This window comes from Lepidochelys kempii, chromosome 7 (genome assembly GCF_965140285.1).
Source record: "Lepidochelys kempii isolate rLepKem1 chromosome 7, rLepKem1.hap1, whole genome shotgun sequence".
Taxonomy (NCBI): Eukaryota; Metazoa; Chordata; order Testudines; family Cheloniidae; genus Lepidochelys; species Lepidochelys kempii.
The window spans coordinates 85,842,777-85,870,340 of record NC_136386.1 but is presented as its reverse complement, the minus strand read 5'-3'; the positions used below and the strand labels follow the sequence as shown (position 1 = coordinate 85,870,340).

Genomic DNA, 27,564 nt, shown 5'->3' with positions numbered 1-27,564 from the left:
TGGTGCGTTGCATTCCAAATGAATCTCAGACAGGTATCAGGATCCAATATTCAGTGTCCACTGGAGCAGACTCTCCTGCTAGTCTTCCTCCGCCAAGATGGTGCTTAACCCTCACAATGTCTTCAAGAACTTTCTGAGCATTTCACCAGGCCTGATGGGGCTTTTGAACCTGATCCTCTATGTTTAACACTATCTATAGAGTGTTTCCATCAATTGTTCTTACTATGCATTTCATTAACACCTCTATCCTGTTCTCGGTTAATGCATTAGAACACCCAAGTCACAGAAGATCACAGCATCACACTTCGTATTAGTTTTGAGATTTTTAATTTTTTTTACAATTAAGGTGTCAGACCACTTACAAAAATGCACCACATATCACCAAATTAGTGGGGGAGTGGGACAGGAGTAGGGGGAAGAGAGAGAAAGAGATGATACACTAAATAGAGAGAAAAATATTGTAAAAAAATGTATGTAATTGTCAGAGGAAAATATAAAACTAATTTTATGAAATCATTCTTTTAAAATATGCACATTTGCCTGTAACAATTCTGAGCTTTAGCTGAATATTACTGTTCTTTACAACTTCAGGGAGTCTGCATATTTGAGGTATATATTTATATGTATTTTAATAACCACCCTTCAGAACCTTGATGTCACACGCTCCACCTACTCACTGCACACACAGCCTTCCCACAGGAGTTGTTCGCTACGTGTGTTGGGCTCCCCTGGCACTGTTTGTATTGTCCTTGGAAAACAAAGCATTAGCGACATGGTTCAAAATGTGTTTAAACATTGTGAAGTTCGCAAACAGATCAGAAAAATGAAGGCAGGTAACATTTTGGGCCTATGACTGAAATATCTCCCTTTAATTGACAGAAATGCAGGCACAGTTGTATTACACAGCTGATCAGATTACATATGGAGTGGCTGCCTCTTGTGTCTAATATAGCTTCACAAAAGTAAATAACTGCCAGGCTGTTATGAAACAAGATAATAGGCTCATGCAGGGCTTTACCAAACACCTTTTTTCACATCATCAAAGACCCATGCAACAAAACATCAGTAGGGAGGGAGGGAGGGCAGGTTCTTGGGTAATACACTGGTGATGGTGAGAGAGTGCTACTCATCCATGTCAATTCTAATGGGGCCACCTGTCAGGATATGGTTTGCCATGTGACTGGTTTCCTCCTCCTCTTCCTCCATCCCAGCTGACCTGCGCATTCGTCTCCGACACCCCTGGGCACAGCGAGACCTCTCATCCAGCACGCCACACACAAGGATGCGGCAGTGCAAGAACACTTCCTGCAGGATTGTGACAAGGCAGGGAGATGGCAGTGTGAAGAACCAGGGGGCTGGCTTTCACATAAGCAGTGCTGCCAGCTCTCACAATATGTAGGCGATTTCATTTCTATCCCAAACTTGAAAAATATTGTCCTTATCCAAGATGGACACCATCTCCCATTACTAAAGGGACTGAAGCCACAGGCCGCCCTCACTGCCATGTCCCTTTAACTGTTAGAGGAGAAAATGAGGGGGCTCCGAGCAAAAATGGCTGCCCTACTTGTGGTTTCCAGTGACTCTGTAGCCTAACTGAGCTCAGAGAAGACGGTGGCTCCCTTAGTCACCATGTAAGGGGCAGGCAGGGGCAAGAGAATGTGGAGGTGCTGGGAATGAAACTGAAGGGGCAATACTCATAAGGGAGAGTTTGTTAGGAAACAGAACAGGAAATTATGAGGAATCGGGTTGGGGGAGCATAAGGCAGAGGGAGACAGGGCAGTGGGATGTGGCATGAGCTGGGAGGAGTAGGAGGCTGTGAGGGGATAGGGAGGGAAATATGGCAAACAGGTCAGTGTAGAGTGAGGGGGACAGGAGACTGTGGGAGACCATGGAAGGAGGATGTGAGTGGCAGCTGTCATTTCTAGATAGTGAGGAAGATGGAGTGATAGAATGGCAGCTCCCTATGCCCCAGATGACAGTAGAGTCCCCTCTGAGTAGTGAGCAGGACGTCCTGCATTTTTGTGCATGCAGGTAAGGTTGAATTTTGAACCTGATTCTGCTGAGAACAGCCTAATGAAATTCAAACAGGTGTAGACACAAGAATAAGATACAGCAGAATCTGCAGTTATACTACACTAGGTAGGACACCAGTTACAGGAGCTATGAATCTTCATGCTTCAGGCCTGAGCTAATTGCTTTCTGCTGTTAGGAAGAAATTGAGCCACGGTATTGCACAACTTGCCCCACCCTGCACTTTCCTCTAAAAGCACCTGATCTAGGCTCTTAAAGGAAACAGCATACTGGATTAGGCAGACCATCCATCTGTTCTGGTATGGCAATTCCTATCCCCGACTCTCTACTACTACTGTAACACTACGCGCGCAAAGAATCAGCCCCATGCAATGGCGACCCGGGGGGGCAGGAAGGAGGAAGGGTCACATGACCCTCCCCAAAATGCCGGGGTGGGGCAAGGCGAGCAGCCAAGGAGATGAAGGGGCAGGGCCAGAGCTGGAAGAGAAGAGACAGGGCCAGAGCCTCTCCTCTTCCGGCCACACTGCCTGGTGCGGTGTGCAGTGGCTGCACTCTCCCAGGCAGCCTCTGGCCATGCTGCTTGCCAGGCAGGCAGCGTGGCTGTAGGCTGCCTGGGAGAGAGCAGCCGCTGCGTGCCGCACCAGGCAGCATCCCAGGTGGGCAGCGTGGCCAGAGGCCGCCTGGGAGAGTGCATTAGTGCGTGGCTCCACACATGCCAGGAGGACTGGAGCAGAGTCTCCCCCCGTGAGGAAACGTGGGATCGGGAGGGGACGGGAAGAGCGCAGGACCCCCTGGGCTGGGATGAGTCACGTGAGGGGGTCGCGTGGGGAGATGGGACATGCCCCCCTTTAGCTGGGGCCCCATTTGTGTCCCTCCCACTAGTCACTCCCCCATGGACAGTCTCCCAAGCCAGTTACGGGCTGGTTCAATGTCTGCCTCAGAAGCAGTTTTGTTTTGAGCTCACCTTGTTGTCTTTACCCACAAACTTGAACACAGGGACCTGGAAGTGCTTGGCAAGATGATCCTTTGATGTGTATTGTTTCACAGAGTCATCAGAAACACAGCTGAAGAAAGCAGAGGGAGAAGTTTTAATAGCTTTCACAGAGGTGGGGGGGAAAAGTACCCCAACATACTTAGTCACCTAGTTACCATCCATATTATTGTCTTTGGCCACGGCAGAACATTCAAGAATGAAGAGGAAAAACAACAATTGTGACTGATAGCATCTCCAGCCCAGCTCTGCAGCAAAGACAACTGGCAGAATGAGCCCAACTAATAATGCTGTGCACACCCACAACCGGAAGATTTGCCAGAGAATTGCAATCAAGTTTATCCTCAGTTCACCTTTCTGGGCACCAGAATCTGCAATGATCAATAGAGATGTACAGATGAAGATATTTGCTGAATTATTTAAAGAAATATAATGTCATAATTAAAGGGACACTGGGAAGATAAAAATCATTTACTTTAAAAGTAAGTGTCCTTATCGGTGTTACTAAAATTTCTTAGCTCATTAAAACCAAAGCATGTACTTTTCACCATTTATGCTTTTGTTTACTTTTTGCATTTCTTCAGTTTAGCCTGTGAAATTACACTGATCAACTTCTCCATGTCTAGCCAATTTCACATTCAGATTCTCATGCTCTAGGACAATATGTTTGTATTAGGGTTCACAGGAAGACAGAAAGGGGACCTGATAACAGTATTCAAATATGTTAAGAGCTGGTACAAAGAAAATGGTGATCAATTGTTCTCCACACCCACTGAAGGCAGGACAAGAAGTAATAAACTGAATCTGCAGTGAGGGAGATTGAGATTAGATATTAGGAAAACCTTTCTAACTATAAGGATAGTTAAGTACTGGAATAGGCTTCCCAGGAGGTTGTGGAATCCCACCCCTGTCATGGGAGTCTTTTAAGAACAGGTTAGACAAAAACCGCTCAGGGATAGTCTAGGTATATTTGGTCCTGCCTCAGCACTGCGGGCTGACTGGACTAGAAGATCTCTTGAGGTCCCTTCCAGCCCTATATTTCTATGAACACTACAGGAGAATGGTTAATTGTTTTTACAGAACTTAAATTTGGAGGCTGAACTATATAACAGTTTAGAGCTAGATATAGAACTAACAAAAAGAAACATGTAACAATTTTTATTTAATAAAAGTTCTTGTCGATTATTACAATGCCCTGCCAATTTAAAAAGGCAAAAATTCTACTCTATTGTTGTACGGCATTACAACACAACATGTTCCCTTCTGCAAACTAATCTCAGGAATGTGGATTTTGCCTGTTATAAAAGAGGTTGTGATGGAAATGGTGGAGGGTAGAGGAACAAAACTTGAAATACTATAGCCTTACTTTTAACAGACAGCCGCAGTAGAAATATTTGATGAATTGTTGGAAACGATTACACAGTATAGTGTATTCATTTATGAAAAAGAAAAAAAAATAATTCTGTTTACGCACAAATGTTCATTTAAAAACCTTTGGGATATTCAGCCAGTTAGGTTCCTCAGCCTGCAGAATGTTGCTAACTCTAGTAGGGTTCTGCATAAAGTGGATACAATAGCATGCATTACACTATATAACTGTTGGAATGATCAGTTTGTCTGACTGAAGGGGGCGGGGTGAGGAAAAGAGGTAAATAAAAATTTGTAAAAATCAGTGTTATTTAGTTCATCACTTGTTTTATTTCAGGCCTTTCTCAACAAATGGTCTAAGTGTCTGGTTTACAATATGAATTTAGAACTCCTAGAACTGCCCACGAGGCTAATACAAAGATAGGAATCCAGGGGAAATTTGTAAATTAATATGCATCTGCAAAAAGCAATATTCAGATGTTCCCATAGGTCTGAGTTAATCCCCCAGTAGTCAGTCTAGGTGCACTCAGCTTCTGAAGGGAGGCAGCCCCTTTCATTATCTTGAGCAACTCCTTCCAGAAGTGAGGTAGTGGGCTCCAAAGTAGGGTAACCAGGTGTCCCAATTCTATAGGTCCAGTCCCGATTTTTGGGTCTTTTTCTTATATAGGCTCCTATTACCCCTCACCCCCTGTCCAAATTTTTCACACTTGCTGTCTAGTCACCCTACTCCAAAGTACGGAAACTTCAGCACTTGTCAGCTGGGGGATTTGGGGTGGTGAAAAATAAGTAAGGGAAGGATACTCCCTAAAAGTATTTCATGTCCTTATACAGTATTTTATTAAATAATTTCTATGCCACAGTTGCCTTGCAGACCTGATGGTGGTTAGTTAGCTAAACTAATTAAAAAGCGGGTATTTTATCCTTGGGATTTTGTGTATGGGTAGATTCAGGGATGGTGAATTGAGTACTATTTTGAGCAAGAACAAACATTTTTTAGCATGGGCTAATCACTGGTATAGTCTATGAATTTTACTTTTCAATTGCTGCAAGAGCAGCTAAAACAGTATGTAGTGTGCCCATGCAGAGTCATTTGATAGGTAATAGTAATCTTGACAGGACTAAGCCCTGGCTGGGATGATTTAACTGGGAATTGGTCCTGCTTCGAGCAGGGGGTTGGACTAGATGACCGTCTGGGGTCCCTTCCAACCCTGATATTCTATGATTCTATGACTATACAGAGTGAAGTCAGAATGGTGTCTGTTCCACCACACTGAATATCAAATCTTTTCTGTAAAGTTTTGCTGTCCTGTAGAGTATAAAAATAGCAGAGGGGTTGGGGGTACCTCCTTCCTCTGAGGAGGAAATGCCAGCGACTGCTTACAGGAGGAACCCCCTGGAGCCATCATAGTCAAGTGCAAATCTGCTGCTGTAATGGATTTGAGACCTCACCATTCAATTCTCCTTTCTCCCCATTCAGTTCATGTTCCTCCTTTTTCCAATTCTGACCATTTTCAGTAATGTTCTCAAGTGTTGGTGATTAATGGATGTTTGGAGCCCCAAGAATACAAGTGCCCAAAGTCATTGCGAGGAGATCTGATAAACAAGTTATTCCATTATGATTTGGTGCATAAAGCACAGAAGTACAAGTGCATAAATGACTTAAGTGCAACTGATGCATCAAGCACAGTGTACAAGTGGCAAGGTGTAGCTCACCATTGGTTACTGAGAGAGAAGCCCTACACACTGCTGCAGTAATAGTTCATTAAAGTTAGAGAGATTGAAGTAAAACACAAAAACAAAACAAAAAAATACCCAACCCAAAGCCTCCCTGCTACTTTTAAAACAGCAGCCCATTAAACTTTTGCCTCCTTAACTGTCATGGTGGATGACTTAAGCTGGCTGCTGAAGGAATATTGTATAAACCACTGTTATCTTTGCCAGCTGATGGGCAGACACTAAATTAGAGACTTAACTAATTAGCAGAGTCCCTGAACTAGTGGCTGAATGCATCTTGGATATTACTTTTACTGGACTCTCTCCCCTGAGTCATACACACAACCTTCACAATACTGTAAAATTTGCATTATGTCATTATGATGTTGCAATGCCATTCTGACTGGCAACACCACAATGCAAACATCCTGAGACAGCATCAAAACATGACAACATCATGTTAACACTAAAATGATTCTAAAGATGTCAGGACATGTGACAATCCTGTCAAAGCTGGGACCATCTTATGAAACATCAGAACACTCAGCAAACCTACTTGGAAACTCTTGTACCAAAATCATTATTAGATGTCCCTTTACAGACCTCGAAGGTCTGCTCTAAGCTTTTTATTAACATCCCCCTGAGGACTTGACCCACTGTCAATTGCCAGAAAATTGCCCCCATATTTAAGTGATCTGTAGCCCACTGTGTCTCTAGTGATAGCCAGAGACAGACCGTTAGATGGCAGGTGTAAGATGTGAAATGAGCTCAGCAAAGCTCCTAGAAGTGGAACTTTTGGCTCATAGGGTAAAAATGACTGCTAATGGAATATAAAGAGATTTGGTTCCACAGGCTTAGCTGCACACAGAACAAATCTAGCCACCGTAGTAGGATTCAACTCATTGGTTAAGTAAGCTTTAGTGTTTGGTCACCAGCTGACACACAAAGAGGGTCACATGTCTTTTCTACAGGGGCCAAGTTACGGAGACAGATATACAACAATATGTAACAGTCACTTATGCTGCCTTCTTTTTGGTCCCTCCAGACTTTTTACTACATGGGTGGTTTTGCACTGGTAGCAATGGCTGATGGCAGTTACTCTGAACATGCCTTGACCAGTAGTCTAGATTTTTCCTGTCGGTTGAGGAGTGATGGTGTTTTCTGTTTCCTCTATGTACCTGTGACCCAGATGGCAAATGGTATTGGGGTTAAATATCAGACAGACAAGGGAAGTAAAATTGTGACACTTGCCCATCTTGAATTAAGTAGTACTTCAGGATCTCATCAATTTTTGAGGTTGGGGTGGCGAAGCAGCTCTCTACCAGTGTCTCTAGCCCACTCACGTGCACCACGGGCTCGATCCCAAAATACAGCGAGTCGCGAAGCTTGAGGGTGGGGAGAGAATCCCTGTAGGGCTCGTCAAACTCTTTGTCTTTGAAGATCTCGAGGGTAAAGGGGAAGATGCCCCGGTTGCGGCTCATGATTTCCAGAGGGGAGTTCTTCAGGTTGGGGACGTAGCCCTCAGAGATGGTGTACTGACGGGGGAACTCACAGGTCACAGGGATCAGCAGCTTGCTGGTACGGACGATGATGTCCCCATTACTGCCAGGTGTCTGCTTGGGCAAGCCAGTCACCAGATTGGTAGCAATGATTTTATCATTTACAACCTGCAGCACAACAAAGGGAGGTGGGAAGTGGGGGGGAAGATCATCACAACACGAAGAAACTGGAAACATCAGGCATCAAACAGGACCTTTATTTTTTAAAATCTGTTTGATTTTGGATACAAAAGCCAGAGATTGGGTTTCTCTTGCTATTCCTGCTCTAACAAACGGCAGCTAATAAAATTATATGCTACAACCACAGTCACCCTCATCTTTAGTAGGGCTCATGGACACTATCTGGGTGCAGTGGGACACTTGGATCCAAACATTATGCTTGGACATGTCGTCTCCATGGACTGGAGCTCTGTATGACAAATGAGGCCAAGGCCATGCAATCGGCTACACTATTCACACTGCGATAGGTGTAGCCCTTTGGCTCCTGAGAAATTGCCAGTAATGGGGACACTCCTCCTGCGTTCCCTTCTGACTGCATTTCTGCAAATGAGTCAGCTATGGAGTGACAGAGCATAAAAACTGGCCTTTCCCTCAAGGACCAAGGTCAAGCCCACTCAGAGGCCCTAACTGAACTGAATTTAGTGGTCTCAGTTCAGTCCTCAGTACTTCCAAATGTACATTACTAGGACTGAGCCAATAAGGGAAATGGAACAAATCCTCATGCGTAGAGTTTGGTGGCCCGTCCAGGCCTGGGCTGAGGTTGTTTGCATGGTAGCAGGAAAATATGCTGTCACTGAAGCTGCCACACAGTAATTTGTGGCTAAAATCCCTAGAAAATGCCTGCTAATTCCACCATTTCAAGCAAAAAATACGCACACACAAATAAAACCAGACATTGTGAAAGATGGGCCCTCCATGGCTCTTTCACCTACCCATCATTCTGAGCTGAAATTGCTCCCTTATGTTCTCTACTGTGATCATTGAAGTATAGCCTAACGTGCAGCTCGATTCCTGTCCCAGTTCCTCTCCTCCTGAGCTGAAACTGCTAAGGAAAGAGGGTAGTCGGACTCCAGAGAGAGGGAGTACCCTTCAATCCATTCCTCCTTGGAAAAGGGATGGGGCCTGCCCTGCTGGGGCCTTCTATGATATGATGGGTGAATAGTTGAGAGGAAGTGTGTAGGAATACTCAAGTATCCATAGAGGATATGCACATAGCCAGTATTTTCTTCATTTGTCTCCCAAAAAGAACTTAAATGCTTGGTATTCATCTCATAAAACGGCCACTAGGAGCTTAGAAATCAGACTGGCCGAGACAGGTTCTACCTGTGCAATAAGAAACTTTATGAAATGCAGCTGAACTGGATAACCACACAGCTCAGTCAGTTAAGAGTTTGGGTTCATGACTCACATGATGCATCCAAAGCTGGAAGGGTATTAACATTTACTGAGGGTCCAGTCCTGCAGCACTTCCCCATATCAATCGTCTTAGTAACCTCAGTACAGCTACTCATGTAAATGAGGACTGCAGGATTGGGCCCTAGCTGACCCTACACCTATCCCCAGTCCCTATGCATGTAATGAGAACAATGATGATGACACAGTTGATGGTGATGAGGATACATACATCTACAACAGTGCCACAGGACTTCAAAGAGAAGTTGATGTTGACATGAGTGCCATTGGATACTCCTTTGCAGGAAGCATTGATGAGAGAAAGATCCAGCCCTCCAACCAGATCCTTGGGGATGCTCACCTCGACGGAGGTGGACTTGCACAGCACTGGAACTGCAAGAAAACCCCCCAGCATAATGATCAGCACAGCAAATCTGCCAAGTGAGGTGGGGAAGGACTCTGCATACCATTACTGGGAATGCAGGGGAGAGCACATGTCCTATTTGTGATCAGGCCGCCCTTCACTCCTGTCATAAATATAAATGGAAGGGTAACCACCTTTCTGTATACAGTGCTATAAAATCCCTCCTGGCCAGAGGCAAAGTCCTTTTACCTGTAAAGGGTTAAGAAGCTCAGGTAATCTGGCTGGCACCTGACCCAAAATGACCAATGAGGGGACAAGATACTTTCAAATCTGGAGTGGGGGGAAAAGGCTTTTGTCTGTCTGTGTGATACCTCTGCCAGGAACAGATCAAAGATGCAAGCCCTCCAACTCCTGTAAAGTTAGTAAGTAATCTAGCTAGAAAATGCATTAGGTTTTCTTTGTTTTGGTTTGTGAAATTCGCTGTGCTGGAGGAAATGTGTATTCCTGTTTTTGTGTCTTTCAGTAACTTAATGTTTTGAATCTGACTGCCTGTAAGATTATCTTCCATTCTGATCTTACAGAGTTGTTCTCTTATCTTTTTTTTGTTCTTCTAATAAAGTTCTGGTTTTTAAGAATCTGATTGGGTTTTTTGGGTCTTAAAAATCCAAGGCTGGTTTATGCTCATCTTGTTTTATTCTCAAGCCTCCCCAGGAAAGGGGGTGTAAGAGTTTGGGGGGATATTTTGGGGAAATAGGAACTCCAAGTGGTCCTTTCCCTGTTCTTTGTCTAAATCACTTGCTGGTGGCAGCATACTGTTCAAAGACAAGGTGAAATTTGTGCCTTGGGAAAGGTTTTAACCTAAGCTGGTGAACATAAGCTTAGGTTTTTTTTCATACGGATCCCCACATCTGTACCCTAGAGTTCAGAGTGGGGAGGAAACCCTGACAACTCCCATTTCCAGTGTTTCCTGAAATGGCCTTTTATTGGCCTACAGACACTTTGTTTTGATCTCTGCCCAGACAGGGGAGTTGAATATTTCAGATTTCAGCTTTTTAGATGCCCCAAAGAGCAGTTTTTCCTCTTTGTGGGGCAAATCTGTAGCCAGGAGTCTGAGAGCTGCATTTAATGTGCATCTCCTGCATTGCTGGGATCCAGTAGAGGTCTTTGTCCTTTTGTTCAGTTATGACTATTCAATACAAGTGATTTTTACTCTATTCTTCTCCAGACTAACACTAAGCATTTTAGCCAAAGCATCGTATCACATTATCTTCCTCATCCCTTTTCATTTCAGGGTGTTTTAAGTTACTGTGGAATATGGAGAGGTTTTGCTCTTCCCCGCATTTCATTTTATGTCCTGTCCACACCTCAAATTTTCTCACTGCTCCAATCCATGATTACCCCCAAATTCTCCACATGGCACACTGGAACCAAGCAACTGAAACAATTTCCATCCTGGCTGGACCAGCAGCAGAAGACAGAATTGAAGAGATTGAAGTTTTTTGTGGGAAGAGCTTAATTATTGTTTTTCAAATTACTCTTATTTAGTCCAGGCCTGGACGATATCATTAACAGTGTAATGTCCTGGGAGGACCCCTGTAATGTTACTGGCAAGGACTTTGTAACAACCCAAACAGAACCATCCTTGAAGTATCTATCTCAAGTTGTATATAAGTCCCAGAACATGCTATATAACAAGACTTTGGGAGGGCTTAATTCGTTCTGTATAGATGTCCAGCCAGAATGGATGTGTTCAGAAAGACCATTAGAATCAATATTTAATGCAATACATTTGGTAATGATTAGCAAACTCATTCTGCTTCATTCCAAGCCACTTGGACGTCTGGGATTTGAAAATTCAACTTGAACATTTCTGAGTCTGAATTCTATTAAAGAGAAACTGGGGAAAGATGAGCAGAGATGGAGCAGAGTGAAAACGGGATAGAGAAAGACTGTTAAAAAGAAGTGTGTATGGGAGAAAATATTTTTTATTAAAAAATAAATGCTATATATATATATATATATATATACACACACACACACCCTGTACATAGGGAACCCACTCAATTTTGGGGGAGGCTTTCTGCTTCTTATGCATAGCCCAGATTTCCCCACTTAGCTAGAAAAGATACAGAATTTTGGAATTACTTAGTTTTAAATTACAGGACAAAACATTTTGCAAATCCATTAATTTGGCAAACTCAGGCAACTCAGAAAAAGAATTCAACACTTCTCACTCCACAAGGTTTGCCTCTCTAATGCCAAGCTCCTTGGATCTGGGATACAACAAGCATCACTGAAGTGTAACTTTTCCCCCAAGTGAACATTTATGCTGTATCAGTGGCAATATTTTTAACACTCACCAAGCCATTATAGAGAATAATAGTTTTATTAAAATCCATCATTTTTGGTGTGATGTGTCAAACATGCAGTCTTCCCAGAGCTGTGTGCTCTCTAACTGTCATCACTAAGGGGGAAGTGGAATTAAACAAAAAGAAAATGTCATAGAGCTCCTGCTCTGTTAGAAAGACAAGAGGGTGAGAAATAATCAATGTGTGTCAAACAGCACAGGACAAAACAAAGGACAAATGTTATTTTCAAGATTCTACAGGGGCACCGTGAAACCATTTCCATAGTCTGCCAGAAAGCTAACACTTTGCAGAACTGATGAACTCAGCCTTACTTTAGGACTTTTATTAATACTTTCAATTAACCCTTTGACAAATGAGAAAGCCTAATGCTTTTAAACTGAGATAGGCCAAAGCAAGAGAGTTTGGATCCAGGTTGCATTTCTTCAAAGTTCAGGGTTTTGGTTTTGGCACATCTCTATTTTTTAATGCTGTTACCTTGAAATACTGAGGAGAGAGGAGAAGAAAATCTTTACCACCTGAGTTCTGGGCTAGGGCTGTGCAGGCTTCTGTGTATTCTAGACTATGTGGGAATCCATGAATCTGGAGAACACTTAAAATTAGAACAGGTTTCACTACTATCAATAAATCAGCTTTGGATCCAAATTAACTCATCACCCACTGGTAAAAAGACTTAAAAAAAAAAAAAAGCAATGCCAACAACTCATTACTGATGAGCACCCCCTGAGTAAAGTAAGAATGTAACCTTGCCTATGTTAGAGAAATTTTTCGAAAAGCTGTCCCAGTATTGACAGTACTGGTTCAATTTCACCAATGTTAACAAATCTTGAACCCTAACGTAGATGAGCTGCTGGTGTTTTAAGCACTTGAGTCATCCAATTCAGCTTACGTGAGGTCTAATCCATATACTACTTACAATGCTGGCAGCGCTGTGTTCCAAGACCAATGTTCCCTCTAATTTTTCCCACCCATGTGCGGAATGAATTTTGTTATGTGCACCAATATGGAGATGAGGTGTGACACATCACCTTCATATTGGTGCACATAACAAAATTCATGTGGTGGGGGTGGAATAGAGGGGTTTGGAGTGTGGGAGGGGGCTCAGGGCTGGGGCAGAGGATTGGGGTGCAGGGGTGTGAGGGCTCTGGCTGGGGGTGTGGGCTCTGGGATGGGTCCGGGGAGTAGGGGCTCAAGGCTGAGGCAGAGGGTTGGGTTCAGGGGATGAGGGCCCACCGCTGCCACCATGTCAGGGTTCCCCCCCACTCTGAACTCCAGGGTACAGATGTGGGGACCCGCATGAAAGCTTATTTCTACCAGCTTAGGTTAAAACTTCCTCAAGGCACAAATTCTTTGCCCTTGGAGGGTATGCTGCCATCACCAAGTGATTTAACAAAGAATCAGGGAAAGGACCACTTGGAGTTCCTATTCCCCCAGAATATCCCCCCCAAGCCCTTACACCCCCTTTCCTGGGGAGGCTTGAGAATAATATCCTAACCAATTGGTTACAAAGTGATCACAGACCCAAACCCTTGGGTCTTAGGACAATAGAGAAATCAGTCAGGTTCTTAAAAGAAGCATTTTATTTAAAAAAAAAAAAAAAAAAAGGTAAAAGTCACCTCTGTAAAATCAGGATGGAAAATAACTTTACAGGGTAACAAAAGATTCAAAAACACAGCAGAACTCCCTCTACGCTTAGTTTCAAAGTTACAAAAAACAGGAATAAACCTCCCTCCAGCAAAGGAAAAATTCACAAGCAAAACAAAAGATAATCTAACACGCCTTGCCTGGCTTTTACTTACAACTTTTGTAATATGACAGACTTTTAGGATGGTTTATAAGAGAAGGAGTTTTCTGACCTGATGCATCTTTGCTTCCCAAGAGAACACACAAAAACAAAGCCTTCCCCCTGCCCAAGATTTGAAAGTATCTTCTTTCCCCATTGGTCCTTTTGGTCAGGTGCCAACCAGGTTATTTGAGCTTCTTAAGCCCTTACAGGTAAGGAGGAATTCTAGGCTACCCTTAGCTGTATGGTTATGACAGGGCTCAAGGCTGGGGCAGAGGGTTGGGGTGGGGCCAGGGATGAGAGGCTCAGGGTGCGGCAGAGAGTTGGGGTGGAGGCTCTGGGGTGGGGGCAGGGATGTTTGGGGTGCAGGAGGATGCTCCGGGGCTATGGTGGGGAGAAAGGACTCCCCCAGCTCTCTCTCCCCACAGCCCTACCTGGGCTGGGGCGGGGAGAGGTAGCTCCAGGGCTGGAACTGCAGGATAGGCACTCCTCCCCCAGCCCTGTCAGGTCCAGGCCAGGGGAGGGGCATCCCAGCGGGTCCAGGCCGTGGCAGAATTTGGGCTAGAAGAGGGGAGCCCCACCAGAATTGGGCCAGGGGAGGGGTGCCGCGGCCTCGGCAGGTCTGGGCCGTGGCAGAGTTGGGGTTGGGAGAGGCGCGCTCCGGCCATGGCAGGTACGGGCCGCTCCTCCCCTGGCCAGTTGTGTGCTGGGCTAGGTTGGGGCTGGGGGAGGGACGGCCCAACTCCAACTCTTCCAGGGCCCGGACCTGCCGGGGTGTCCCTCCCCTGGCTTGAACCCAGCCCTGACCTGGAGCTGCCTCTCCTGGCCAGCTGGGGGTCGGGATAGGTTGCGGCTGGTGGAGGGGCACCCCTCCCCCAGCTACAGCAGGTCCCCGGGTGGGTTCTCTGAGTGCCCGCGTAGCGCTAAATAGGCTGCTGCGTGGCCGCCCGGCTTACAAGGAACCTAGCCCAGGACTACTGCCTATCATGCTGATCAATATTGTCTCACGGTTTCCTTGTGCTCCCTGAGGCTGTCTGTCTTTGGGGGCAAGGGCCATTTTTTTGTACAGCACCTAGTGCAATGGGGTCCATAATTGGGTCTCCTAGGGGCTACCACAATACAAATAATTGATAAATTATGATTCACAATGTTCCTACTTGTACATAGGGTTTGTGTATGTCCAGGAGGAAAAAAGCATTTCAGTTTCAAACTGTAGCAGGAATACAATAAATGGGAGGGGAAAATTACTTTAAAAAATATAAACATTTCTTTGGCTCGACTCTCTTTTTAAAAAATTGCAGATGATACGACACCATGAATTACGCTGAAAGGGATGGCTACATGTATAACTATTGCTATGATACCGACAAACTGCTTCCGGTTTCTGTGCAAGTCTTCCACAGTTCATTACATCACCATAAGCTTGATTAGATGCAATAAAAGCTTTTATTTCTGCAGTTATAAAAAGGTTCTGTTAAATACCTGCTTTACTCCATAAACTACGTATGTGACCATATGTTTGACTGAATTTAATAAAGTAAGGCTGCTTGTTCTTTAAAATGCTGAATTCCTTCTCAAAATGCCCTTGACATCTGACACTAATTGGCACCATTGTAAAATAGAAAATAAAATAAAATAAAATCTCAGAAGAGGCACCATTTACCCTGTTAAACCCCTAACCTACTTTCATGCTAGATGCTTGACTACACAACACGTTCCCCAGCTGGCGAGGGTGGGTGAGCAGAGGCATTATGAGCAAAAGCCAAGGAGTGTCCCCTTCAAGATGCACGTTAGCTCCAATGGATTAAAGATCTAAGGGTGCTTCCCTACTTTACCTACATTGCCCTCGGTTGGCCACACAGTACTGGCTCTCTAGCAAGTGATCTTTATTGCACCTACCTTGGCAGCTGTGGTTGTCCTCTGACAGAAGAAGCCCCCTTGGGCACTCACACTGGTATGTGTCCTCCACTGCAATACAGGTGTGGCTGCAGCCTCCATTGTTATTGTGGCAACCTTCAATTTCTAAGAGAGAAAGTGTTTGGAATTATTAATAATGTTTGAAATATTAACACTAATATAAACACCAATTTAACCATAAATTCCTTTCTTAAATCCAAAGTCTTATGCAGTTCCTTGAAACATGCCTTAAAAAAGCCTAAATAAGAAGCTATTTACTATATCCAAACAGTAACAAAACATTTATAAGCATTTGATCAAGATACTTATAAATGAGCCAAACCCAAAGGTGCTCAGACCCATGTTGGTCGGCTCCAGCATGGTCAGGCAGGTATTAGCAATGAATCTGTTAAGAACTGACTTTTTACATCCTTTAACAAAAAAGGATGTCATTGCCAATTACTGACTTCAGCTAAAAAACAGTTTGAGACAATTCACCCTTATGTACAGTCTTAATCCGGATAAGATTTACAATCTCCTTTCTTCCCAAGGCCATTCCTCCCCTTCTTTTTGATGTCCAACAGTTTTCCCATTGTACCTGGGTTCACACAGGCTTGACAACTGGTGTGTGGCCTGGGGAAGGGGAGTGTTAGCTCACTTTAAGACAGATTCTCTTTGATTTAAAACCATCTGCAGTCACCCCTACTGGTTAGAGGGCTTCTTTTTAGAAACTTCCCCTTATCTTATTAGTTATTCTTTGAACCAGCCATCCTCCCTACTTTATTCCTTCTGGCCTTACCACTTACTATTTTCAAGGCCTTCCCCTCTACTTGCTAGTCAGGGCCTTTCTTTACAACACATATATATTTCCTTAATCAACCTTGAGCTCACTTTAATTCTTTAATTTTATACTTTTCCTACAGAAAGAAACACTAAATGTCTGTTATGCATCTTACTTGAGTATATTTCTGGCTGTATGAAGAGCATTTTGACTAGATTAGAGCTTTGGGGGTAATAACTGGGTGAGATTTTACTTCAAGAAAATTTTGTGGAAACCAAATCGAAAAAGCATTTGCAATGTTAGCAGTCACTCCAGTTTGTCAGATTTCACACGTTTGCTATTACTCTCTGAGTTTAACAGGGCACTAGTAAAAGTTTATGAATTTTCCCTTGTTTGCTGACTAAAAATGTGATCCAATTACAATTTAAAAGGTAAAAAGAAAAGGAGTACTTGTGGCACCTTAGAGACTAACCAATTTATTTGAGCATAAGCTTTCGTGAGCTACAGCTCACTTCATCGGATGCAAAGGTTTAAAAGGTGTAAAACTTGCATTGTATTGGATTTTTTTTAGCTTTTTAGGAAAGAAGGGTCCTCCTGAACCTATACTAAGTAGTGCATTTTACTAGTATTTGTTTGGTGGGTCTACAGAACTAAACCATTCACACAAAAATAGTTTAGAACATGTGTGTTTGCAAACAAAAAGTGTTCCTGATGAGGGTTTAACCTCAGCTTACAGCTGTACAACCCCACTGATTTTAATGCAGTTTAATGGGTGAACTGAGGGCACAAATTAGCCAGTACCTCTAAGAGAGATTTGAACTGTTCCTCATACATCTCAACAGGGTGTTAATTCTGAATCACAATGACAACATATTTGTATCTATCTATTTCTCTGCCAGTTGTTTCAGCACATGTATAGCTACTCTCTAGAACTGTGAGTGAAGTTTAGGATTGTAGGGGGAGCTTCAGCAGAGTAAAAAAACCAAACAAACAAAAAAACCCCCACAACTCTCAACCATAACTGGGACTAACTGATCTTTCCCACCTACCAATTCCATCCGTAGATCATCTTTTGCCAGATTATGGCAATACAAAATCCTGCTTATCCCCTACACATGGGTCCCTATTGCCCTGTCCCATGCCTCATCATTTTGTTTCCATTCCTTCATCACTGTATGGGGTGATGGTGAGAGGGGTCATGCACAGAGCAGCTGACAGCTGTGCTGGTAAGGTCCCATCACTACATGATTTGCACTTAGGTCGTGTTTCAAGGTTATCTCCATCCTCCCTTTTTTCTCTTTATGAAGATAAAAGCCACTTATGTCGGCTAGCAACAAATAAAAAACTGGTTCAAAAATACAAATGTATGTTTTTATTGGAAACAATACTGGAAGAGTGGGAAGGAGCCTCTTCACCGCTCTCTTCTAAGTGTTTCAGGAGTAAAATTACTGGCAAGTACAACAGTAACACAAGTGAATTTCACACCAGCTGAAAAATGCCATGACTGACCAAGTACTGTGGGATAATATTTATGCAGGAAAATAATGTAATGATTGATGTAACTTTATGGGAGTATGACTGTAGAAGGTGCTATTCAGAGCTGTAATTCCATGCTGGTACCTTCATCCTTTTGCCTTTTAACTCACCTTCACAGGTTTTACCATCCTTTCCCAGCGTGCGCCCTATTCCACATTCGCAGCGATAGGAGTTCTTCAGATTCACGCAAAACTCACTGCAACCTCCATTATCCTGTTCACATTCATTCTCATCTACGGGAAGCAAATACTGAAATAATACATAATTTTGCAACACACAGCCTGTAAAATGGGTCTGAAGCACATGGCTGCTGATAAGAAATTGGACTTTATTTTCTGGCCAACTCACACGAGCTAGGTCTAAGAATCAATACCCTTAACACATAACAGGGGTCATTGCCACTGACTGCAGTGAACACCTCTGCTACTCTGAGTCTGCCTTAGGAACAAGGCTGAATATAAAGGAAAAACAGGTCACAGACAGTGACATGCACACAAACTATTTCATGGGGAGGATGACAGTACGCAACTTCCCCAGAGGGTATGGGTTAACTATTTGAGAGGGGATGGAAAAGTAAAGGTTGCCTTTGAATCCCTTGGCTGAGCCCCAGGAATTCCTCCTAATTTTTCCCATTTTAGAACTACCCCTGAAGCCTGTAGTTTCTCTTCCCTTTTGAGCGGAAAGGCTCACTGTTTATAGGGAATCCTGGTTCTTTAAACTTGATTTACTCTTTGCCTGCATGCAATGAACACATTAAAGGGGGCGGGGGGGAGGGGGCGGGCGAGGGGAGGGATTGCTGGCAGGCCACAAGAGTGACAATTTTTCTAAGTCGAGGTAAAATGACAAGGTTATCCATCAGCGAAGCTTGGATTTTCTCTACACAGGTTGCTAGTTATTATTTATTGGGTGACAGAAGCTAAAAATAAGAGAAATGTAGTTTTAAAAGACCGTACAGAGAGGAGTTCTTTTAGGTAATACTAGTCCTCACATGCCCTACACAATCAGTTGGTAGCTGGTGCCATAATCTACTTCCACAAGTGATACAAGCTTGATGTTTTTAGCTGAAGGCATAAGCTGCAACCCATCCTTTACCCTTTAAGGAAAATGTTGAGTGAATTTAGGAGGCACAGAGATACTGCTTTTCACAGAGATAAGACATGTTGACCAAATTCTCTCTTTCTTTCTTTTTAATGCTTTGGGTTGAAATTTAGTGTTTATGAAAATGAGGGATGATTGGGGTGGCTAGAGATAGACCTAAAGCAGGAAAAGGCTGTGCTGAGTTCTTTTAACGGCTCTACTCAAGGCTGTACACTTTCAACGTTATTCAGCCAGAGACACTTTAAATCTAGTCTTGTAATTCCACAAAATTCTGCCCACAGACTTTAATACTCTCTCGCTGGTACTCTAGTTCTGCTTATCAAAGCAGAGACAGTCAACATGGGGATTTTATGAAGACAGGTGTCACTTCAGGGACGAGGTTGACGGACTGTAGTTTCAGCTATGACAATCTGGGATTGACTCAAGGTCTCCAAGAGGTGAAAAGTAAGTGTGTAAATAGTATTATTAACCCACTAAGATAGGTTGGTTTATGGCAAAATCCTAAACTAAGCCTAAATCCTAACTCAAACTCATAATTTAGTTTGCAGGTGAATGTATTTAATTTAAGAAAACTGAAAAGAACTGCAGGATCAGCAGTTCAAAACTGGGATTCAACATATATATATATAACATCTGTAGTATATTGCATAAGTCAGTCTAGTTCAGTGCAAGACAGAATTCCCAGATGCTGCTGTTTAGTTCTAGACCTCAGTGGCTCATGGGATTAGTAATGGGGTACACATACTTTCACTTTGAGGTCACTGGTGAACTCCAGCCCATGTCAGCAGGGATGAAGTTATTACCATCTTCTGAATGTTCAGTGACTTCAGTGAAATGGCCTGATGGCCTCAGTCCAGTAGTGAACAGATATTTACAATGCAAAACCCACTCTGACAATTATCAGTGTCAGCAAAGAAGCCAGCAGTTCTCTCCTGTATAGAGCTGATCTCCCACAGCTTCGGATTGAAAGCATATTGGCGAGGCAATGTGAGGAAATTTGCGCTGCTGTTCTGTGGACATATAAAGGGAATCAGTCTGCAGGGCTGTCAGCCCAGCACCTTTCTCCAATGCTCAATTCAGTGAGAAAAAACAACACCTCTGTCTGACAGTGTGAAGATCAGAAGAGAGCACCAGCTATTTGATCAATTTTTTACCACCAGGTATTTATCACGGGTTTAAGTTTTAATTGATAAAAGTGCACACCACATAGTCTATGGACACAAGAAATATTAAAAAGATAAAAATCCACACATATTTTGCAGACTAATGACAATACTGGAAAAGACTCAGTCATCATTCAACTTTCACATCCATCATTATGCCTAATCCCTTCTCCACCATAATCAGACCATAACGAAAAAGCCCGGGAGCAGAGACAGATCTCACCACTAGTCCTGAAGGCCAACAGACTCAGATTCTGGTGGGCCAGAAGAGGAAGAAAGTTCCCGAGTGAGGCCCCTCCACTGAAAAAGTACCAGCCCCATGCCACCTAGGTCTGGGAACTCTTACCCATTGATCACAGATTATCAAGCACAGTCTCTCTGCCTCCAAGCTACATTTGCAGAGACAGAAAGTCCAACAGGTGATTTGAAGATACTATGTCCCAAGCCCTGGATAGGGCCCTGCAAGGACAGTAACATTGTCAGCATCACCAATCTTAGCACGTAGCACTGTGACAGTGAATGCAACTGTTTGGAGAAGTGAGGAATCTCACAGAGCCGTGAAGGAAAAGCCTCTCATGGCAGACACTGAGCCTATTGTTGAATATGAATGAGCAGTGACCTTCCAAAGCAAATCATCACTGACAGCAAAGCTGCTGCCCTCTGATTAGCTCTTCTTTAAACCAACTGCTGGTCCACAGAGAACACAGATTCACCCTCAGTAACTACATGGTCTCAGGGACACCAGGATAATGGTCATTCAGGTGCTGAGTTAATGGTGGAAAACTCCAAAGGTGAGATCATTGACCTGCAAACAATGTAGACTTGTTACAAGCAACAAGGGGTAAAATTAGTCCCAAACATATCTCGCCCTCCGCCCCCCCCCCCCACTTTTTTTAAGCAATTAACTGGGAGATGAGTAACTAAAGGAACAGAAAGGAAATGTCAGTAACTTGTTTAGTCCCTTTCTCTAGCTGGTCTCTCCTCACATTTCCTATGCCCCTCTGTTCCTGCCCTTACCAAGACAGGTCTGTCCATCAGGTCCCAGTGTCGTCCCCAAGGAACACATGCAGTCTCCAGTATCCAAGCAGGAGCCATGGCAATCCACCACATCACAGATATCATAGAAATCTACAGAATGACAAGAGCACTGTTCATCTAGAATACTGAGAATCTAGACAACGAGTTCTACCATTAGTGCTATGAGTTTCATGTTCTCAGCTAAACTGATAAATTACAAGCCCAGCCTAGAAAAGCACTGGTCTAATTAAATCAATTTTGAATTGATCTGTTTAAACTTCTAATGTATAGACATTTAAACTGGTTTAAAACTCATTTAATTTGGACTATCTTAATTTACCTATTCAAATCTAGTTTTGGTAATTTACCCACACAATCTAAACCGGTTTAAGTGAGGGTTAAACCATTTTAAGTATGTCTACATTAGAGATTGGCACTAGTTTAACTAGACAGATTTAAAACTGATTTAGTGAAACAGTTGCAACTTTTCTAAAATAAACAAGCCTACAGTTTATGCTGCATCAGTCTGACAAGCTTTTGTGCAAGAAGAAAAGAAATCAGTCATCGTCTCTCACAGATATAGAGACATCTTCTAGGCCAAAGGAGTTTTTCCTGCTTTTTATTTAGGTATTTATATGAAAAATTCAGGTACCAAACCTCCCTGTTTTTCCTGGAAGACTTTGTGGATGACCGAACAACTAGTAGGTTTATGGATTTGATTACATGGAGAAAACAGAGACTTTTTAAAGTTATAAATTAAGTAGTTGAAATTGTCCCACAGAATCTGGAACTCACCCAAAATCATGAATGTTTCTGGATTCTGTTGTCAATTCAGACCTCGGCCCAGTTCTGCAAAAGTCATAGGTAGGGCCCTACCAAATTCATGGTCCATTTTGATCAATTTTATGGTCATAATATTTTAAAAATCATAAATTTCATGATTTCAGATATTTAAATCTGAAATTTCATGGTGTTGTAGTTGCAGGGGTCCTGATCCAAAATGGGGTAGTGGGGAGTGGGTGTCGCAAGGTTATTGTAGGGGGTATCACGGTATTGCCACCCTGACGTCTGTGCTGCTGCTGGTGACAGCGCTGCCTTCAGAGCTGGGCGGCCGGAGAGCGGCAGCTGTTGGCTGGGAGCCCAGCTCTGAAGGCAGCGCTGCTGCCAGCAGCAGCACAGACGTCAGGGTGCCCTGGTATGGCATTGCCACCCTTACTTCTCCACTGCTGCCTTCAGAGCTGGGCCCTTGCACAGCAGCCACCACTCTCCGGCTGCCCATTGCCACCCCGACTTCTGCGCTGCTGCTGACGGTGTTGCCTTCAGAGCTGGGCACCTGGCCAGCAGCCGCCACTTTCCAGCCAGCTCTGAAGGTAGCTCAGAAGTAAGGGTGGCAATACCCCATCCCTCCTACAACAACCTTGCAATTCAAGCAAACACACCCTGCAACCTTCTTTTGGGTTGGGAACCCCAGTTTGAGAAACACTGGTCTCCCCTGTGAAATCTGTATAGTATAGGGTAAAAATATACAAAAGGCTAGAACTCATGGTGGAGACCAGATTTCACAGTCCATGATGCGTTTTTCATGGCGTTAATTTGGTAGGGCCCTAGTCATAGGAGCTGGGCTGGTGTTGTTTTCATAGCCTGGGCTTTCCTTGCTCTCTTATGTTCTTTAGGTATCTAATTTCTAGGCACAAGGGAACTCCCCCACTTTTCAACTGTTTTGCAGCACTGTCATTGTGGAGTCCTCACTTCACATATCAACAGTGTGAAAGGCCCAGCCCTCTGGCCCCAGAACCCTCCTTTACTTGAGAGCTGGCAGGAAGCCCTACCCCTGCTTTCTGCTGCCAGCTCTCCTCCTGCTGGAGGATGGAAATGCCATTGACAGATTCTGAGGCCGGAACAGACCACTGTGATCATCTAGTCTATAGACCAGAAGGGACCACTGTGGTCTAATCAATCACCTTCTGTATAACACAGGCCATAGGATTTCCTGCCAGAGTCTGAGGTCAGGGCTTGGGGAAAGACCCAGGGAGCAGCCTGTCTTGCGTGGCCACTGTGGGCTGGCACCATACTGCAGCACTATGATTAAGAGACTAATGTTGGAGGGGCACTTGGACTGTTTGTTTTCTGATAAAGGGGTTGGAGTTATTTCTGGATGCATTCCTGCCTCCCCAATATCCGTAGGAGGATTCCCCACCCCAAGGCAAGGGGTGGGAGTTAGGAACTACCAGAGAGGGGAAACCCCCACCACAGTTGTCACTCAGAGAAGAATAAAGAGATTGTCAAAGAAAAGAAAAGACTCTCATGGTTACTTACGCCCACAGTACACATGGAAGCAGACACTAGGCTTGGTTAAGCGGTAGACATAATACCCGCCGGGACATGCCTTAACATCAATCGTGGTGTTCCAAAGGCAACAGTTCCCACTGAAACTCGCACAGGCTTGTCTTTGGACAATGCCATCCAACTCCCTAGGGTGGCTGCCATTTAGCCAGATGGGGGCATGGGTCCCGCAGTGGTTCTCTGGGATGCAGAAGGTAGGCATGGCATCGCCAGCCATGCCAGTGAAGCGGTACCACTCCCCATCAATGTGGCTATCGCATGTAGGCTGGTCACGGGAACCATTTATCTGGTGATCAGTGTTCCTCCAAGGCTCATTCAGGCTGATATAGGCAGAGCAAGGGTCCAGGGCTGAGTCGTATGATAAGAGAGAAGAGGGAGAACCCAGTGATAATCAAACCATGTTTACTGACAGGTAACTGTAGAAACCAGAAAATAATTATTTTTCCATTCCTGATATAGCAGAATCTTCTTAATGGACAGAGATCCCAGAGGAGACAGAATGATAATGGTAAAGTGATTGTCCCATTTACCAGAAACTCAGAGGAATGAAGTATTCTGAAAGTTCAACTTAATTAATTCCTTTAAAAACAAGCAATGTAAAGGAGCATTCAAGCACATAAAACGTTATATGACAGTAAGAATGACTTGCAGAATAACTACTATATAATGGGTACCTGGAGCATAGCAGAACGAAGTGAACCAGTGGAAAACATTTTCGCAAATTCAAGTTCTGACCGGTGACTAAGCTTGCAGGGAACATCAAGTGGATCAGACACCCCATGAATCTATTATTTAAGTATAATTGAAATGCCTTGCATAGCATCAGTTCTTTGGCATTCATCCATTTTCTGGGGCCACATAAGTGTCTGACCCATTGGAGTCAATTCTAATTCTCCCCCAGACTTCAGGAGGAGGAGGAGGAGGACCGAGTTCCAAGTGGATTTTGAGGCATTTATAAAATCCATAAAAAGCATTCAACAATAGCACAGTTCACTTTTTGTCGAGTACTAGTTTTCTATGGATAGAAGTCAGAAATCATCACTAGAAGTAGCTGTTAGAATGCAAGCAATAGATAGGTGGTGAACATATTCATGTTACAGTTCTACAAATGGAAAATATCTGCCTGTTATCTTGGCTATGGATCTGGCCCAGAACCTACACAAGAGTCATTAGAATCCAGTATAACTGTAAACCCTCTTCAGGCAGTTCAAACTGCTGTTTTTAGATTAGCTCTCCATCACCCGCCCCCTTGTGTAGCCTTGTACTGTATACCAGTGCAAAGGGCTACCATGTTGACTTGCTAGGGTTTTTGCACGCACTTTGCTTAGTGTAAATTACTACACAAGGGGCGAGGCAGTGGAAAAAATCAGGTCCCTGGCATTTAAAGACCAGTGTGGACTTGCCCCAGTCTACCCCAAGAAACTGGTTTTCATTATTTCTTCTGCCCTTTAAAACTCCCCCTCCTCTGACTCAATACATTCATTATGGTTGGTCTGACCACCTTCAGCTGCCATCTAAAACAGCCTTCCTATCACCTCTCTTCATATGTCACCTCAAAACCTACTGAGTGCAGTGCTCTGAACTGGGACATGCTGGGAACCAGCATCTACTGACTTCAGTGGGAGGTGTGCGTGCGCAACATAACTAAAATGGAAGAATACCGTACCATTGAAAATACATGAACAAAAATATTCAGTGTATTTTCATCTTTCCTGCATTTAGTCTGTTTCTAGACTAAAAGATTGGAACTTAGATTTTCGCAATATATTAACACCTAGTTAACTACCACTAACCATGACTAGATTTGTCCTCTGTAAGCAGAATGTATGCTAATATTGTCCTGACTAAGGAGAATTCATTACCTTCAGTAGCATTAGACTAATAAAGCCAGTCATTCTGATTAAGCACATCCCATCCAAGTAGAATACACGGTCTCTCTCTCTCTCTCTTTAATATACTTCTTTCATATATTCTATACTTCCTCTCTCTGCTATTTATTATTTAACTTAGTTCTAAAGAATGGTGTGATGCAGTTTATATGAAAGATGCCATTCAAAATTAACTATTTTTTTAAATAAAATGTTCTAGATACTGTCTTTGTACAGTACAGTATTTATCATTGCTTCACTTGCTCTGAAATGGGAACTATAAGTGCTTTGAGGAATGGTTTAAAGATTGTCTAATTTAACTGTATCCTCTGTAAATACCTGTTTCTGTCACTGAAATGCTATCTTGAACCTTCCTATAATACAAGGAGACTCTTAAAGGAATCTTGCACTAAACATCCTTACACCATCTGCAACCACGGATGTGTCTCATTTGGCTTTGAGTTCAGTAAAACAGAAAAAAAAGAAAAAAAAAACGCAGCTGCAGAAGCCATTAGAGGGCTGCAAAGCTATGAGAGGGAGCTCTAGGAGATCAGGTTTGGATCATGGAGGAAAACTTTTAAAGAAGCTTTGGTACCATTGTTTTTAAGTGATGAGCAGAAGAACAGATTTAACAGAAAACTTGCTACACAATGTGTATTCCTTAGCCCTGACGAGGACTGCAGAGGGAAGCCATCATTAGGCATCTCAGATCTCTGAAGAGACTCACTATGCATTTCTCTTTCCCAGAGATGTCACCCTTTTAAAGCCAGTATTCTCAAAGAGATTATTTTACCCCCCTAACAAGGACAGACTTGGACCCACCATATTTAAGGTGTCCCAATCCTGTCTTCTCTTACCAGCAGAATGAACTAATTTCATGGAAGAACTAGGCTATTCCTGTATCCAGAACAGATACAACTGAAATAGCCTCTTTCCCACTTACCTGGCCTTTCTCCTTAATGCTTTAGTTTCAATGACTTTCTTGTTTTGGGTTTAGGATGGGTTACTGTCCAAGATTAAAAGCTCTGTGTTAGCAACAAAAAGGTGGCAAAGTGAGGAATCCCCTGTCCACTTCCCAACTTAGCAGCACTGAAGATATATACAATGCAATTCGCTTCTATATAATGTCTTTCATAGATGGGATAAGAAACCACTTGCCACAGAGAGCTTGTCATTAGCTAAACAAATAAGAAAGGTTTTAAAGGCGAGATTTAGAGAATGAAACAATGCAGGGACTTGGAGAGAGAGAAGGGGGGAACTCCAGACTGATGAAGCAGCTCAAGTGAAACAACACCCCCCCACCCAGACTGTGAGCAGTTTCAAGCAGGAGGGGACAACAGTGACTAAAATATTCCTTAGCCCTGAGAACACTGAAGACTAATACAGCTATTTGCAGACAAACATAGGGGCAAGATCCTGCAGCTACTGCCTCATCAGGTGCAGTTCTAAATGCCAGTTCTTTTGGACACTGCCGCTGGTGGAAAACTTTTTTTTTTTTTTTTTGGTGGGGGAATTAAAAAAAAAGTTCACAAAAAATGTGAAAAAGTCATTCAAATTTTTAAAATCAAAACTGCTACATTTTTACGTTTCATTTCCACCCCCACCCCTTCACGCACCCCTTCCATTAGCTTTGCTGAGTGCTTTTGGAAATAGCATGGCCAACTTAATGCTAGGAGAACGTTAACTTTCATTTAAGCATTTCCATTTGTAACCTTACTGATACTACTAGTGTTTGTTTGTGCACTGTAACATATATAATTACATAGCTCATGATCTAATAAGCGTTCATGAGTCTGACATTCTGGATAAAGCTCAATCCTGTATGTTTTGCGTAAGTGGCAGTTTCTGCTCCAAGAAGTGTAGTAATGGAACAGCAGGGATGCTGTAGTTCTCCGAACTGAGCTGTGTTGCTCGATCATGTGAGCAACTAGCACAGTACCTGCCCACCCTAGTCAAAAGAGAGTCCCCACCATTAATGAATATTAAAATTTCCCCAGCTTTTAACTATAAATAAGTGGAGATGTTGCCTGTTTAGCCAGGGTCCAAACACTCTGACAGAAAGGACTCTCTGTGTAGAACAGGAGGTTGTAAAACTCCTCAAGATATTTCTAATACTGATGCCTGAATCTACCACTCTTTTATCCAAAAGGAGCACAAGGCTTCCCAGCCTAAGTCCCAACATACCATGCACACAGATACTCCTAAAAGCAGTGCCACTTGCGGTTACTCACCCACTGAAGATATTGGCTGTAACTGGACATAGATACAGAAGGAGAAAAACAAGTACTGGAACAT

The 27,564-nt window shown here is 43.4% G+C and overlaps 1 protein-coding gene across 1 annotated transcript; it reads right to left on the bottom strand.

Moving 5' to 3' along the window:
- Nucleotides 1–1,122: 1,122 nt before the first annotated feature.
- OIT3 (oncoprotein induced transcript 3) lies at nt 1,123–27,564 on the bottom strand. Its single transcript, XM_073354927.2, has 9 exons — nt 27,501–27,564; nt 23,375–23,749; nt 21,059–21,169; nt 17,891–18,013; nt 15,467–15,589; nt 9,287–9,447; nt 7,355–7,770; nt 2,996–3,095; nt 1,123–1,305 (listed from the first exon to the last, which is right to left on the bottom strand). Exons 1-9 carry the CDS (start codon nt 27,562–27,564, stop codon nt 1,123–1,125), a joined length of 1,656 nt encoding a protein of 551 aa, XP_073211028.1.